At 44.9% G+C, this 14477-nt stretch overlaps 1 protein-coding gene across 8 annotated transcripts in view; it reads right to left on the reverse strand.

Annotated features, from left to right (window-relative positions):
- Positions 1-2442: 2442 nt before the first annotated feature.
- The window catches only part of LOC139263485 (centrosomal protein of 128 kDa-like), a 519582-nt gene continuing 507547 nt past the window's right edge, over positions 2443-14477 (reverse strand). For 7 of the 8 annotated variants that reach the window (XM_070879630.1, XM_070879635.1, XM_070879632.1 and 4 more), the window contains 2 exons: positions 10623-10731; positions 2443-6807 (listed from right to left, as the gene is read on the reverse strand). In XM_070879630.1, coding sequence (XP_070735731.1) covers positions 6683-6807; positions 10623-10731 — 234 coding nt within the window. In that variant the 3' untranslated portion in view covers positions 2443-6682. Of the gene's footprint in view, positions 6808-10622; positions 10732-12250; positions 14051-14477 lie in introns of those variants that run through there. The other variant, XM_070879633.1, reaches the window with a different exon arrangement.

Consider the following 14477-nt stretch of genomic DNA (forward strand, 5'->3'; position numbering starts at 1 on the left):
AATTTGTCAACCGGGCGGTAAAAGCTGGACTCCCGCCATAACGCCTGGAAACATCCTTTCCCGCCCCTCTGGGGGCGTACCAGATACCACCGTGCCCTGTTACCATGTTTTTAATAATAGATTCTAGAATTTTCCTACTACTAATGTCAGGCTAACTGGTCTGTAGTTCCCTGTTTTCTCTCTCCTGAAGAATGACACTAGATTCCACGGTACAAACACAAAGAGAAAAAAAAATGTCGTTCAAATTTTTCATCAGGAAGACTGGTGCCTCTGGAGTGCTTTAATTATATCACATTTGTTTTTGGTGTTAATGGTAATTCGACAACGTAAGTTTAGAATGTGTCAGCTTGGAGACACAGAATTAGCACCATATTCTTTCACGTCTGAGGCCTGGCTTCAAGTACAACCCATGGTTGTGCAGGGGCTTCAACTGTGCACTACATTTATTAATGACTTAGATCAAACTATAAAGAGCCATATATCCAAGTTTGCTGATGACACAAAGATTGGTGGCATATTAAGTAGTGCAGACAGGATCATAAAATTAGAAAGAGACATTGATAAATTAAGTGAGTGGGTAAATCAGTGGCAGATGGATTTCAATGCAGGCAAGTGTGAGGCATCCATTTTGGACCAAAAAAAGACAGATCCTTGGTAAAAAGCTAGGAACAGTGGGAATCCAGAGATTTACTAAAATTGTAAAAATAAGATCAAAATGTCCAACGGAATGTTAGCCAGACAGACAGAGAGAGGAAGGCTAGAATATAAAGGGATGGATATTTTGCTACTATACAAACCCTGGTTGGACCACGTCTGGTGGACACTGCAGTTCTGGGCACGGCACCTTACCTTCGAAAGGATATAATGGCCTTGGGCGGGGTGCAGTGCAGATTCATCAGAATGTTATCAAAGCTCCAAGTTTTAAATTATAAGGAGAGATTGCATAAACTAACTTTGTATTCCCTGGAATATAGGTTAAAGGGTGGTTTGATTGAGATTTTTTAGGATTTTGAAAGGAATTGATGGGATATATATATATATATATATATATATATGAGAGAACTCTGTTCGACTGGTGGGGGAGTCTAGGACACAGGGACATAACCTTAAAATCAGAGCCAGGCCCTTCAAGAGAGAATTTAGGAAACACTTCTTCACACAAAGGGTGGTTAAATGTGGAACTCTCTCCCATAAAAATCAGTAGATGCCAGCTCAATTAATAATTTTAAATCCGAGATCGATAATATTTTTGCCAGCCAAGGGTATTAAGGGATACGGAACCAAGGCGGGTGGATTGAGTTAGAATACAGATCAGCCATGATCTCATTGAATAGGCTCCGATTGGCTGAATGGCCTACTTCTGTTCCTATATTCACTTTGATGAAATGGTAGTCTCTCAAAGGATCCAAGTAAAGCTGTTATGTTTATAGTGTACTTATGAATGACTCCATGAGGCAATGTGTTGTACTTGAACTGTAGTGACCTTGGTCCTTTATTCCAAACTCCAGAGTGAGGCACAAGCACGGTGAGCAGCCTTTTATACAGCCCCTGCCACCAGGGCAGGAAACCCCAGTCTCCACCAGTTGCACCCTCTAGTGGTGCCAGCATGTATATACACAGTGAGTACATCTATAGTCTGCATACACAACAAAAGCGAGATCAGGCAGTTTTGCCCTTGTTTGCAGTAGGCACAAGTTGACAGCATCAAACTGGCCGCAATCAGCAATCTCAAGACCATCCAGGATGCAGCAGTCTGCTTGAGCGTCGTCCTTACTACTGACCTTAATATCGAGCGCCCTCCTCCACAGATGCACTGTGGCTGCAGTATGTATGATCTACAGGACGTAATACAGCCAAGGTATGTCGACAGCACCTCCCAGCCCTGCGAATTCTACACCGTGAAGGACTGGAGCAGTGACATCATAGGATCATCACCGCATCCAAGTTCCCCTCCACGTCTCACCCCATTCTGACTTTAGACACACATCGCTGTTCCTTCATCGTCGCTGGGTCAAAAATCCTGAAATTCCCAACCTAACACCACTGTGGAAGCACCATCGCCACAAGGACTTCAGTGGTTCAAGAAGGCGGCCCACCAGCAACTTCTCAAGGCAACACCAATGGACAATAAATACATCCTATTGATATGAAACCAAATCTCAGAGGCCACAAGAATAGATTATTTGGGAAATGGATATGTTCAAACGAGTGCAGTAGGGAAGAATCTTCTCTGAGGCATGTTTTTGCTGCAAAGTAAAGGATGTTTTAGCTGATCTGGCAGTGCTGGATGTTGTCACTGGGCAACAAAATGGCCTGAATTTAGCCATGGTCCAACTCTACCATCCTTCAACCTTGATGAGCCGAGGATCACTTCCCACCCTAAGTGATACAAGACAAAGTCTTTAGGAAATAAACACTTTCCCACAGTCAGTAAAAGCCGTAAATAGAGCATTTATTTAAATTCCAAATTCTTTCCATCTTATTCATTTTAAAAAAAACAGTATTACAGCAATCACTAGATCAATCTGCACAGTGATCTTATTCAAACAGTAAACCTCTATACCGTAAGAAACCTGAGAGGCATATTACAGCTTAATCTAAATAAATCCAGGAAGAATTACAGACTAGGATCAGGATATCCAGGTCACTTTGGATGAAAAATAAAATATTTATATTTCAGTGCATCTGGACTCTTCAAACTCTGCAACCGAGGCTTAATTCAATTACTTTGTTATGTAAAATGCAGATTATGTGGCAATTAAATAAATAGATTTCCATTTATATAGCGCCTAATCACGTTAAAATGCTTCAAAACGTTTGGCACAGGTTATGTGAAGTGCCGTGACTACAAATGGGTAGATGCACCAACCACCTCCCACAAACAGCCATGATGCACATAACCCGTTAATCTGCCTTTAGGAGGCATTAGTTGAAGGATGAATGTTGGCCAGGACACAGGAACAACTCCCAGCTCCTCTTCGAAGAGTATCATCGGGATCTTTAATGTCCATCTGCTCCATCAGAACAGGCAGAGAGGACCTCAGTTTAACATCTCGTCTAAAGGTTGCACACGTGTGAAAGGTGATTGACACACTGGGCATTTTATGCTTTTGTTTTGTACATTTGGTGGTGTAACGTGGTGCTGCCAGAGGGAATGGCAGCACCACATGTCTCTATAGACCTTGCATGTTGCAGAGAACTAATGCTGGGCAGCAACACCTTCCAGCAATCTTGTATTAGGATTGCACACAGAACTAGACACCTTGGAGGGAGTTGAAAATGGCGGTTCAGGAAAGAGGAGCTAATCAATGGAACCACTGAAGTTTACATTACAGAAGAGGCCATATGCCTACAGGCTGGATGGTCTTTTCGCATGCTTGCATTATGACCATATACAGTACAAACAGTAACCAGTAATACATTTATACTTCAAAAAGCATTTGGGGTAAAGAATCACTAGGCTATCTGAGGCTAAGCATGGCTGGTGAAATGAAATAGTGCAAAGGAGTCACCTTCCAGGACATTTGGTCAGAAGGACAATTTAAGCACTATATGCGTGCTTATGGTTCCACAGGGAAGCCTAATTAATGGGAGCACAAGGTGAGCTTTTGTCAAGTTGGGATTGCTAATAATGGGAGTGAATAGATACTGGTTTGGTCCACTGGGATTGGGATATTGGGAGTGAATGGATACTGGTTTGGTCCACTGGGGTTGTGAATATTAAGAGTGAATGGATACTGGTTGGTCCACTGGGATTGTGAATACTGGGAGTGAATGGAAACTGGTTTGGTCCACTGGGATTGTAAGTACTGGGAGCGAATGGAAACTGGTTTGGTCCACTGGGATTGTAAGTACTGGGAGTGAATGGAAACTGGTTTGGTCCACTGGGATTGTAAGTACTGGGAGTGAATGGATACTGGTTTAGTCCACTGGAATTCTAGAGATTAGGACTGAATGTAAAGCATTTTAATACATTGAAAGTTTGTGCTAGAATCAATTACGCATTCATTAGGAATTAACTGTAGTTTTAAAAACTTGCCTTTATGTTAGAAGCTGCATTGAAATGTGCCAGTTTTACCTCCACCCCTCCAAAATTATATGGCCATTGGATAAAGCATTCCAGCATCTCCTTCGATACCAAACAAGACCAAGGTGTCAAGGTTCTGAACTTCGATCAGCTTCCATGAAGAGAAGCTTGCTTACAATTGCAACCGATTGAGCGATACTCCACTTGAGCCACGGGGTTAACAAAACTTTCAAATGGCACGGACGCCATCTCTAGTTTGCCTACCTGAGGATATAGTGTAAGGAAGACGGTGACTGTATAAAAAGAGGCTTTGTCAATCTATTGGCATTCATTCAGGCTCAGCATTGTATAAGGCACTTCACTGATTACCAATGGAAAATCACAGGGTGGATCTTTCTCTGGAGGCCAGCCTCAGAGATCTGCTCCCTTATTATCAGGGTAGTGAAACTGCTGCTTCACTCTGGTGCAATGAGCTCTTTCCCCTTCAGCTCCTTTCAACGTTTGGTGCAGGCAACAGCTGAGCACTTCCCCCCCCCCCCCAATTCTGGGACTCTCAAAAGCACCAACGGTGAAAAGTATTAAGTGCAAGATTTTTTGATGAACCGCATAAGACTTGGGAGACTCCTCACACTCAAGTCAGCTACGGTCCCTTTAAAGAAGCTAAATCAACCTAAATGGGTTGAGGAATTACAACTACTGAGATATATGGGATCCTGTAAACATAATGACTTTGGCTCTCTATGAACTGCAATATCATCATCTTCTGAAATGGGCTGCAGCCGCCGTGAATTTCAGCTGCCAGTCTCAGGCAGAACAGGTCTCCACCACATGTTGTCTAAAATAAGGTCCCACCAGATGACTGATGTGAAGGGCACCCAGCAGGTTAATGAATCCTGAAGATAGAAGTAACTGATATTTACACAATTGCACAGCAATCAGCAATGTGCAGGCCTGCTGAGGCTCGGTATTGCGGGTACAGTTGGTGAGGCAAAACCTCGAGCCTGCAGCACCATCGCTGCACCAAAAGGAAATGCTGCAGGGTGGGGAGAAGCGTTCATACCCTAGCTGGGCACCATACTGATCTTCTTGAGCACTACCACCTAACGTAGTACCAGCGAGATGCAAACTCCGGCCGGTTAATTTTCTGACACAATGCAAACCAAGATATAGCGCCCGCTTCTGTTCCCATTGGTGCGTTTATTTTTTTGCTGCAAAAATGGTAACCGATCTCTTCCTTTTTGGGGTTTTTAACTCTAACTTTAAACGTATGGACAGAAATAAGCATGTGCCATTATCCCAGCGCACTGAATAGCCAATATTGCCTATTAGTGCACCGACAAAAGCAATCTCTGTGTCTGTTTCATGCATGTAAACAAGACTGGATCAGTTGCAAACGCACATATGCAGTGGCCCTATAGACAGCTGGCAGGTGTGGTTTTGCACCTGTCTTAATTCTGTTTTTGCCTGGAATATAATAAAAAAAAGTATTTCATTTCATTTTAGGGTTTGAGAAGTTCCTTCATTTTTTGTAAAACTAGACGGCCAAAAACGGGTGGGGTAACACGGCACCGGTATGCGAGGTCAGTGGAGGGCATCTAATCTGCAAGAGGCTGATGGGTGCCCCACACCGCTATACGGGCACTCCTGCTGCGCACTGCCAGAGACTGCGGTGTGGGAAAGGGTCAGACCTACCACCACCCAAACGAAGACACGATTCGCGGCGGCCCCCTTGCAAAGGGGGGGCAGAGACAGGGGGATCATTCTACTTCCCCAGCCTGCCACCTCTCCCCCCACCCTCCACCTCCGCCTGTCGTGCTCACTCCTGGGATCCAACACACTTCATCTCACCAGGCCATATACCTGCTTCCAGACACACATGAGCCCGTGTACCTGGAACAGTGAGCTGAGAGAGAGACCTCACGCCACCCCCCCCACCTCGTAATGAGTTGGTGGAAGTTCCACCCCTTCCTCCGCTGAGCAGCAAGTCCCAGGTTAGGCCGAGAGCCAGCTAATTCATGATCCGAACGGTTACCACTGGATTTCTGCTAGGCTTATGGTGGGAGTCTGGCAGGATAGCCCAGTAACTTTGCCTCACCCACCCCACTCCATCCTAGCACGCAAGAGATTGCCCTATGATCCCAACAGGAATCGCTAACCCAGCAATGCAACCTTACCTTTAACCCTTATATTATTTTTAATGAAAGAGGTAGATCAGTTGCTGGAGAGGAGTCCTTGCTCACACAGTACACTCGCTGATAAATTGCTTTGCGGAATCGTCTTTAAAGGGAGCATGCATGTGCGAAGCAAAGTGCCTCTGTCCATATTTAGCAAACACGTCCCCCCTTTTAGCTTGAACTGTGCTGGATTGAACAACTGTGCAAATTTCGAATGTTACAACTTTCAAAACAGTAGCATTGAGGAATGCTTTCTTTCCCAATAATAATTACGACACACATTTCTCATGTTGGTAAATACAAAAGGAAATAAATCGAAAAGACTGCTTTTGGAGGCATTTGGAGTGCCTGCTGCTACCTTGCGTATAATGGATGGGAACACATTTCAGTAAACGCTCACAGCCACTCTGTTTGATACAAGATAAGCCGCCATCCATTAAAGCTGTTGCAAAACACGCAGATACCACTTGGTCTTTATGGCCTAATACTTGTCCTTTTCTGCAGGAGACTTTCTTCCATTAGCAGCCCTGCCGAGCTCTCGTCCTTGACTTGTGTCTCCGTTTCCGGAAGGTAGGTTTCTTCGCCTGCTGCTGCCACTGTATTGTGCTGCAAGGAAAGAGCATCACAACACAGCTAAGTGATCTGCCTTCAGACAAGAGTTAATGGCACTGATATCCCCACCATCCCTACCCGATTCAGACACAAACTTGCTGGGCCCACTGGCTCCTCTTTCACAGCACATTGGGGAAGAACACGATTGCTGGTGGGCAGCAAGGGTATTCGGGAAATATTGGGGAGAGGTAACCAATAGCCAAATTTCACGAGCTGAATTATTTCTCAAAACCCTTCAAAAAGGTTACAGTTCCCTTCTCCCCTCCAGCACGCTCAAATTTTCTCTCCTTCCCCGAGCAGACGCAAACTCTTGATGGCTGTCCTTCATTACCTTGCCGTTCATGTGTGAACCTAGATAGCAGGTTTCAGCAGACTATTCCATCACAGGAGCATCACAGCTAAACCCAATCCTGCCTTCACTGGTCACTGGACTGCAATTGAGAGCAGAACCCCTGGGCAATTTTTCCCATCGTTAACACAGGGCCACTGAAGCTACCTTTATCCCTCCTACCGCCAGCATGAAGCGGTTACCTCAGCAGCGGCCAGAGATTGAAGAGGCCACGCTGAAATTCTACCCGTTCCTGTATTCCATGATGGCAAAGCACTGAATGTTAACAGTGGTAAAAACAGAGCGACTGAATCAACAAAACAAATAATTGCAAATATCCTTGCTGCATCTTAGGTTATACACAGGGCAGTCATAAAACACATGTTCGGCCTCAACTGGAGCATTGAGTCCAATTCTGGGCACCGCACTTCAGGAAGGATGCGAAGGCCTTAGAGAGGGTGCAGAAAAGATTTACGAGAATGGCTCCAGGGATGATGGGCTTAATTTATGTGGATAGACTGGAGAAGCTGGGGTTGTTCTCCTTAGAGAAGAGAAGGTTGTGAGGAGATGTGATAGCGGTGTTCAAAATCGTAAGTGTTCTGGACAGAGTAGATCGAGAGAAACTGTTCTCATTGGCAGAAGGGTCGAGAACCAAAGGACACAGATTAAGGTGATTGGTAAAAAAGCCAAAGGTAGCATGAAGAGAAAAGTGATTGGGATCTGGAATGCACGGCCTGAAAGAGTGGTGGAGGCAGACTCAATTGTGGCTTTCAAAAGGGAGTTGGATAAGTAACTGAAGGAAAATAAATTGCAGGGCTATGGGGAAAGGGGACTAGCTGAGGCGCTCTTGCAGAGCGCCGGCACGGACTCGACAGGCCAAATGGCCTCCTGCTGTGCTGTAACCATTCTATGATTCTATTAAAGTATCTCTTCACAAGGCTTTGGCTCTCCAGTGCTGCATTCTGGGCAGTGCTTCACAATCTCAGTAGGGGTTCTTATTTATCCTCCCACTACATCCTGCCATGTCCAATTTTTTCTTCACTAAAGGTTTTCTGCTGAAGTGGTAGTTTGAGTAAAAACAATTATCCGTTTATATATATATATATTTAAAATTCTCGCTGTTTTCACTCATTCATCTGTCTTCATTTGGCAGAGAACTGGAAGCTTTGTTATACACACCTTAAGTTCACACTGAATAACGCAACTTAACAAGGATATAAAAATGCAAAGCACTGGGGTTCATTTCTGGAGGAAAATAATTGGGAAGTTATGCTAAACTTGTATGGAACCTTGGTTAAACCATACCTGAGAATACTGTAAACAGTTCTGGTCTCCATATTTATAAAAAAGATATAGAGGCACTGGAGAAGATGCAAAAAAGATTTACTAGAATGATACCAGAACTGAGAGGTTATACCCATCGGGAAAGATTGAACAAGCTGAGGCTGTGCTGGGACCCCAGCTCTTTACAATATAAATTAATGATTTGGATGAAGGAATTGAGTGTAATATCTCCAAGTTTGCAGATGACACTAAACTGGGTGGCGGTGTGAGCTGTGAGGAGGATGCTAAGAGGCTGCAGGGTGACTTGGACAGGTTAGGTGAGTAGGCAACTGCATGGCAGATACAGCACAATGTGGATAAATATGAGGTTATCCATTTTGGGGGCAAAAACACGAAGGCAGAATATTATCTGAATGACGGTAGATTAGGAAAAGGGGAGGTGCAACGAGACCTGTCATGGTACATCAGTCATTGAAAGTTGGCATGCAGGTACAGCAGGCGGTGAAGAAGGAAAATGGTATGTTGGCCTTCATAGCTAGGGATTTTGAGTATAGGAGCAGGGAGGTCTTACTGCAGTTGTTCAGGGCCTTTGGTGAGGCCTCACCTAAAATATTATGTTCAGTTTTGGTCTCCTAATCTGAGGAAGGACGTTCTTGCTATTGAGGGAGTGCAGCGAAGGTTCACCAGACTGATTCCTGGGATGGCTGGACTGACATATGAGGAGAGACTGGATCGACTGGGCCTTTAATCAATGGAGTTCAGAAGGATGAGAGGTGATCTCATAGAAACATCTAAAATTCTGACGGGACTGGACAGGTTAGATGCAGGAAGAATGTTCCCGATGTTGGGGAAGTCCAGAACCAGGGGACGCAGTCTAAGGATAAGGGGTAAGCCATTTAGGACTGAGATGAGGAGAAACTTCTTCACTCAAGAGAGTTGTTAACCTGTGGAATTCCCTACCGCAGAGATTTATTGATGCCAGTTCATTGGATATATTCAAGAGGGAGTTAGATATGGCCCTTATGGCTAAAGGGATCAAGGGGTATGGAGAGAAAGCAGGAAAGGGTTACTGAGGGAATGATCAGCCATGATCTTATTGAATGATGGTGCAGGCTCGAAGGGCCGAATGGTCTACTCCTGCACCTATTTTCTATGTTTCTATGCTTTCTCTGGAAAAGAGAAAGCTGAGGGTGACCTGATAGAGGTCTTTATGATTATGAAAGGGTTTGATGGGGTAGACAGAGCGAAGATGTTTTCACTTGTGGGGTGTGCAAAACTAGAGGCCATCAATATATGGTAGTTGCCTATAATTCCAATAAAGAATTTGGGAGAAACTTCTTTACGCAGAGAATGGTTCGCTAGAATGTGGACCCTGTTACCACAGGAAGTAGTTGAGGCGAATAGCATAGATGCATTTAAGGGGAAGCTAGATAAACACATGAGGGAGAAAGGAACAGAAGGAGAGATGAAGTAGGGTGGGAGGAGGCCCATGTGGAGCATAAACAACGGCACGGACCAGTTGGGCCGAATGGCCTGTTTCTGTGCTGTACATTCTGTGTCATTCTCTGAATTTGGGCGTCACGCTTCGTGAAAGATGCACACTCTCCATTTTGGCCAGGCACTGCAGGTCGAGCTCCATATCAGACCTTTGGGAGGTTGCAAGGCCAGTATAGAGAACGGCCATCCACGTTGGCACCTGCAATGCCAACGGTTTTTATCTGGATCACTACGGATTCCTGCACATTGCCAGCGCAGTCATATCCACAGTTGCATCGTGTGCCAGTCCCCTCCTGCATCACTTGGCGGAGAGGAAAAAATGGCGGCCCACTCCTGTAACCAATCAATCAGATGCAGTGTTTGCGGATCATAATACTTGTGCGGGAATGAAGCAAACAATTTTGTTGGCACATCGCAGAACCACTTTCTGCAAAAATATATATGAATCCCTCCCACCACCCGCGCAATGAACGTGCAAGAGTTTTACACAGGATGTGTTAGGGTCGGCACCGTGGATATCGCTCATTAAAGCTGAACTTTGCCACTTGTGGGTACCCTGGTCAGCGGCCTTGGGAAAGGGGGCTGTTCATCAATACCTGACTGCTGGCCTGAACCCAGACTCCACCCTCGTCGCCCTGCCCCGACAGTGCTACACCCGACACAGTGGCTTGCGGGTAGGGAGCAGCCAGTGTATACTCACAGCGTGTGCCTGTAGTGAGACAGCTGGAAGAGAAACCGTTCTGATCACCAAGCGTGGCAGGCAGACCATCCCACCGCTCGCTCCTCAAGCTTGCGTCCGAATCTTCCCCCTGATTACCAGCGAGTGGCAGTTTAAAAAAAAACATGTCGCTTGGTTATTTCACTTTAAGAAACACGTCAGTCGGTTCCTCGTTCATCGACTTGCATTAAGGCAGTCTCAATCCAATACTTAAATAGGCACAAAACGGCCCCTATATTGGACATAATTTGGCAATCTTGCTCAGAGGCACCATTCGATGGCTGTTGGAGGAAACGGAATAATGTCACACTGATTCAGTAGGAGGTGCTCTTCTGAACTGGGGATAATTGGGAAAATTACTGGGAGCCTGGGTCTGCATCTAAGGACATAGGAATTAGGAGTAGGACATACAGCCCCTCGAGCCTGCTCCACAATTCAGTAAGATCATGGCTGAACTTCGAACTCAACCTTCCTGCACTATCCCCAAATGCCTTGGTTACTTTGTTCCCAAAAATCCACCTATCTCAGCGTTGAACTTAGTCAACGACTGAGCATCCACAGCCCTTTAGGGCTGGCAATTCCAAAGATTCACAACTCTCAGAGTGAAGAAATTCCTCCTCATTCAGTCTTAAATGGTTGACCCCTTATGCTGAGACTATGTCCCCTAGTTCTAGACTCTGCAGCCTCTCCTACTCCTGCTCCTATTTCTTATGTTCTTATAACCTGAAAGTAGAAAACAGACATTTATATTATAATAGTCGTACTATTTCGCATTATTTAATAGCGCATGCAATGTGATATTCACATTAACTAGACCTTCAGAATATCACAATCAGGAGGTTTGCACTTGCAACAGTGACATTAAGGATAAGGATACTCAAAACAATGGCTGCTGTTGTATATGTCACAGGTTTCCATGGTAACGGAGATAGATTTCACTTTAAAAGAGCTGCCTTGTAATTGAGACCTAAATCAAGCTTCTCTCATGTAAAATATATGTAAGCAGGATAATAGCAGTCTGCCGTTGCTTTTCCATAATGGGTGGAAAAGGAAATTATTTCTCTCGGTCCTACAAAACGAACTTTCCCTCTCACCCACGGGTGAGTTCGTGTATCATGGCCTATTTATCGGTGCCTGTGTGTACCTATTCAGCAGCTCAATTCACACACATTCATGTGTTCCCTTCCTCGGACTGGTTACAACTGGCAAAACTTAATTCTTGCAGGAATGTTTAATTCAGGCCACAGAGAGTACAATGTGAACCACTTTCATTATCCTCCTATTCGTTCTCATAGCAACACTGGGAAACAGAAGTAAGCCATTCAGCCCCTCGAGCCAGCTCCATTGTTCGATCATGGCTGATCCGTTTACTCACCGTTTCTGCATATCCCTGGATACCCTCATCCAATAACCTCTCGCTCCACTCCCCCCCCCCCCCCACCCCCAACCACAAAAATCCAAATTAAATAGCAAGCCTCTGAAGAAATATGCTCCAAGGCTCATGAAAACTGGTGGAATTACATTGCCACATGGAAAGAAAATGGCAGATCTCGAAATAGCTTTAAATAGGGCATGCCACTTGGATTCAAGAACCCAGGGAGAGTGGGGCTGGAAATCGTAAACACAAAATAAGCAGGTAGACAAAAAGCATTGCAATCTACAACACTGAGGTTCTCCAGCAAACCAATGGCTCCTTGGGTAAGTTTCCAATCTTTTGTATTACTGAGCCGCACACAATAGTATCATAGAAATTTACAGCACAGAAGGAGGCCATTTTGGCCCATCGTGTCTGCGCCGGCCGACAAAGAGCTATCCAGCCTAATCTCACTTTCCAGCTCTTGGTCCATAGACTTGTAGGTTATGGCACTTCAAGTGCTCATCCAAGTACTTTTTAAATGTGGTGAGGGTTTCTGCCTCTACCACCCTTTCAGGCAGTGAGTTCCATGCCCCACCACCCTCTGAATTAAGAGATTTCCCCTCTAATCTCCTCTAAACCTCATACCAATCACTTTAAATCTATGTCCCCTGGTTGTTGACCCCTCTGCTAAGGAAATAGGTCCTTCCTATCACTCTATTCAGGCCCCTCATAATTGCATACACCGCAATAAGAACTCCTCTCAGCCTCCCCTGTTCCAAAGAAAATAACCCCAACCTATCCAATCTTTCCTCATAGCTAAAATTCTCCATTCCAGGCAACATCCTTGTAAATCTCCTCTAGTGCAACCACATATCTCCTGTAATGTGGTGACCAGAGCAGCACGTAGTACTCCAGCTGCGGCCTAACCAGTGTTCTGTACAATTCAATAGGCCCTAGGTCCGTCTGTATTCCCTGCTGAGTTGGCTACGTCTAGCTGAGATTTTATTTTTATTATTCGTTCATGGGATGTGGGCATCGCTGGGATGTCCAACATTTATTGCCCGTCCCAAATTGCCCTCGAGAAGGTGGTGGTGAGCCGCCTTCTTGAATCGCTGTAGCCCATGATACTTCTTTGTTGCGGTTTGGTACAACCGAGTGGCTCAGAGAGCAGTTAAAAGTCAACTACATTGCTGTGGGTCTGGAGTCACATATAGGCCCAGACCGGGTAAGGACGGCAGATTTCCTTCCCTAAAGGACATCAGTGAACCAGATGGGTTTCTGCGACAATCCGGTAGTTTCATGGCCACCATACTAGCTTTTTATTCCAGATTTATTTAATCAATTGAATGTAAATTCCCCAGCTGCTAGGGAATTTAATCCATGGTGGGAATTAAACTCATGTCTCCAGATCAATAGGCCAGACTTCTAGATTACTAGTCCAGTAAAAACCACTATGCTGCCGTACCCCATTAGAGGCAAGGCAATTGGATAAAAATTGGATATCACTGGGCTGGATAAAAAAAAATCAGTTAGGGTTCCCACTTCTGAGGGGGCCTATGTGGACGTTGGTTGAGGACAAGATTCACAGAATCATAAGGCACAGGAGGAGGCCATTTGGCCTATCGTACCTGCGCCAGCTCTTTGAAAGCAGTATTCAATTAGTCCCGCTCCCCCTGCCCTTTCCTCATAGCCCTGAACTTTTTTTCTCAGTATCTATCCAATTCCATTTTGAAAGTTACTACTGAATCTGCTGCTGCCACCCATTCAGGCAGTGCATTCCAGATCGTAACAACTCACTGCGTTAAATAAATTCTCCGCTGGTTCTTTCCCCAATTGTCTTAAATCTGTGTACTCTGGTTACCTGTAAAGCACTTTGAGATGCCCAGTGGTCATGAAAGGTGATATATGAATGCAAGTCTTTCTTTCTTTCTTTGCCTATTCTTCTGCCAGTGGAGGATTGGACTCAGTGGTGCTGCTCAGTGATGAGCCGGCTGATATTCGTGGAACTATGCCAATCTGTGTCAATGCCTGCATGATAGGTTGGGGGTGAAAACTAGGAAGAGAGATTATGAACTATCTTTTGAGTCAGGAGCTGGAACTGGCTGTCCAGAGCGTGCGGACAATGCGCAGGCAATTATTCTTGGCTTCCCTGCAAGTTATAGTAGAAGCAGACTTCATTGATCTTGCTTTTATTTAGAAATGTTTATGGTTCTCTTGACATGCTGCACTCGGAAAACATCCTGGTCACTTTCCCCTCCCAAAAGAGCCTGTGTTACACAGTGTGGGACTGAATGGCCAAAAAAACAACGTGACACAGGACATGGGTCAAACATGAATACAGTTGATTCCTTTGCTGTTCAGCAAAGAATGCCATGGATTCGTTTTTTTGTGGATAATCTAGCACAAAGAATTTTAAAACCATTCAGATTCTTCCACAAACTAAACCACATTGATTGTCTCGTACTTTGCAGTACTGTGCA

This window comes from Pristiophorus japonicus, chromosome 4 (assembly GCF_044704955.1).
Source record: "Pristiophorus japonicus isolate sPriJap1 chromosome 4, sPriJap1.hap1, whole genome shotgun sequence".
Lineage (NCBI taxonomy): Eukaryota > Metazoa > Chordata > Chondrichthyes > Pristiophoridae > Pristiophorus > Pristiophorus japonicus.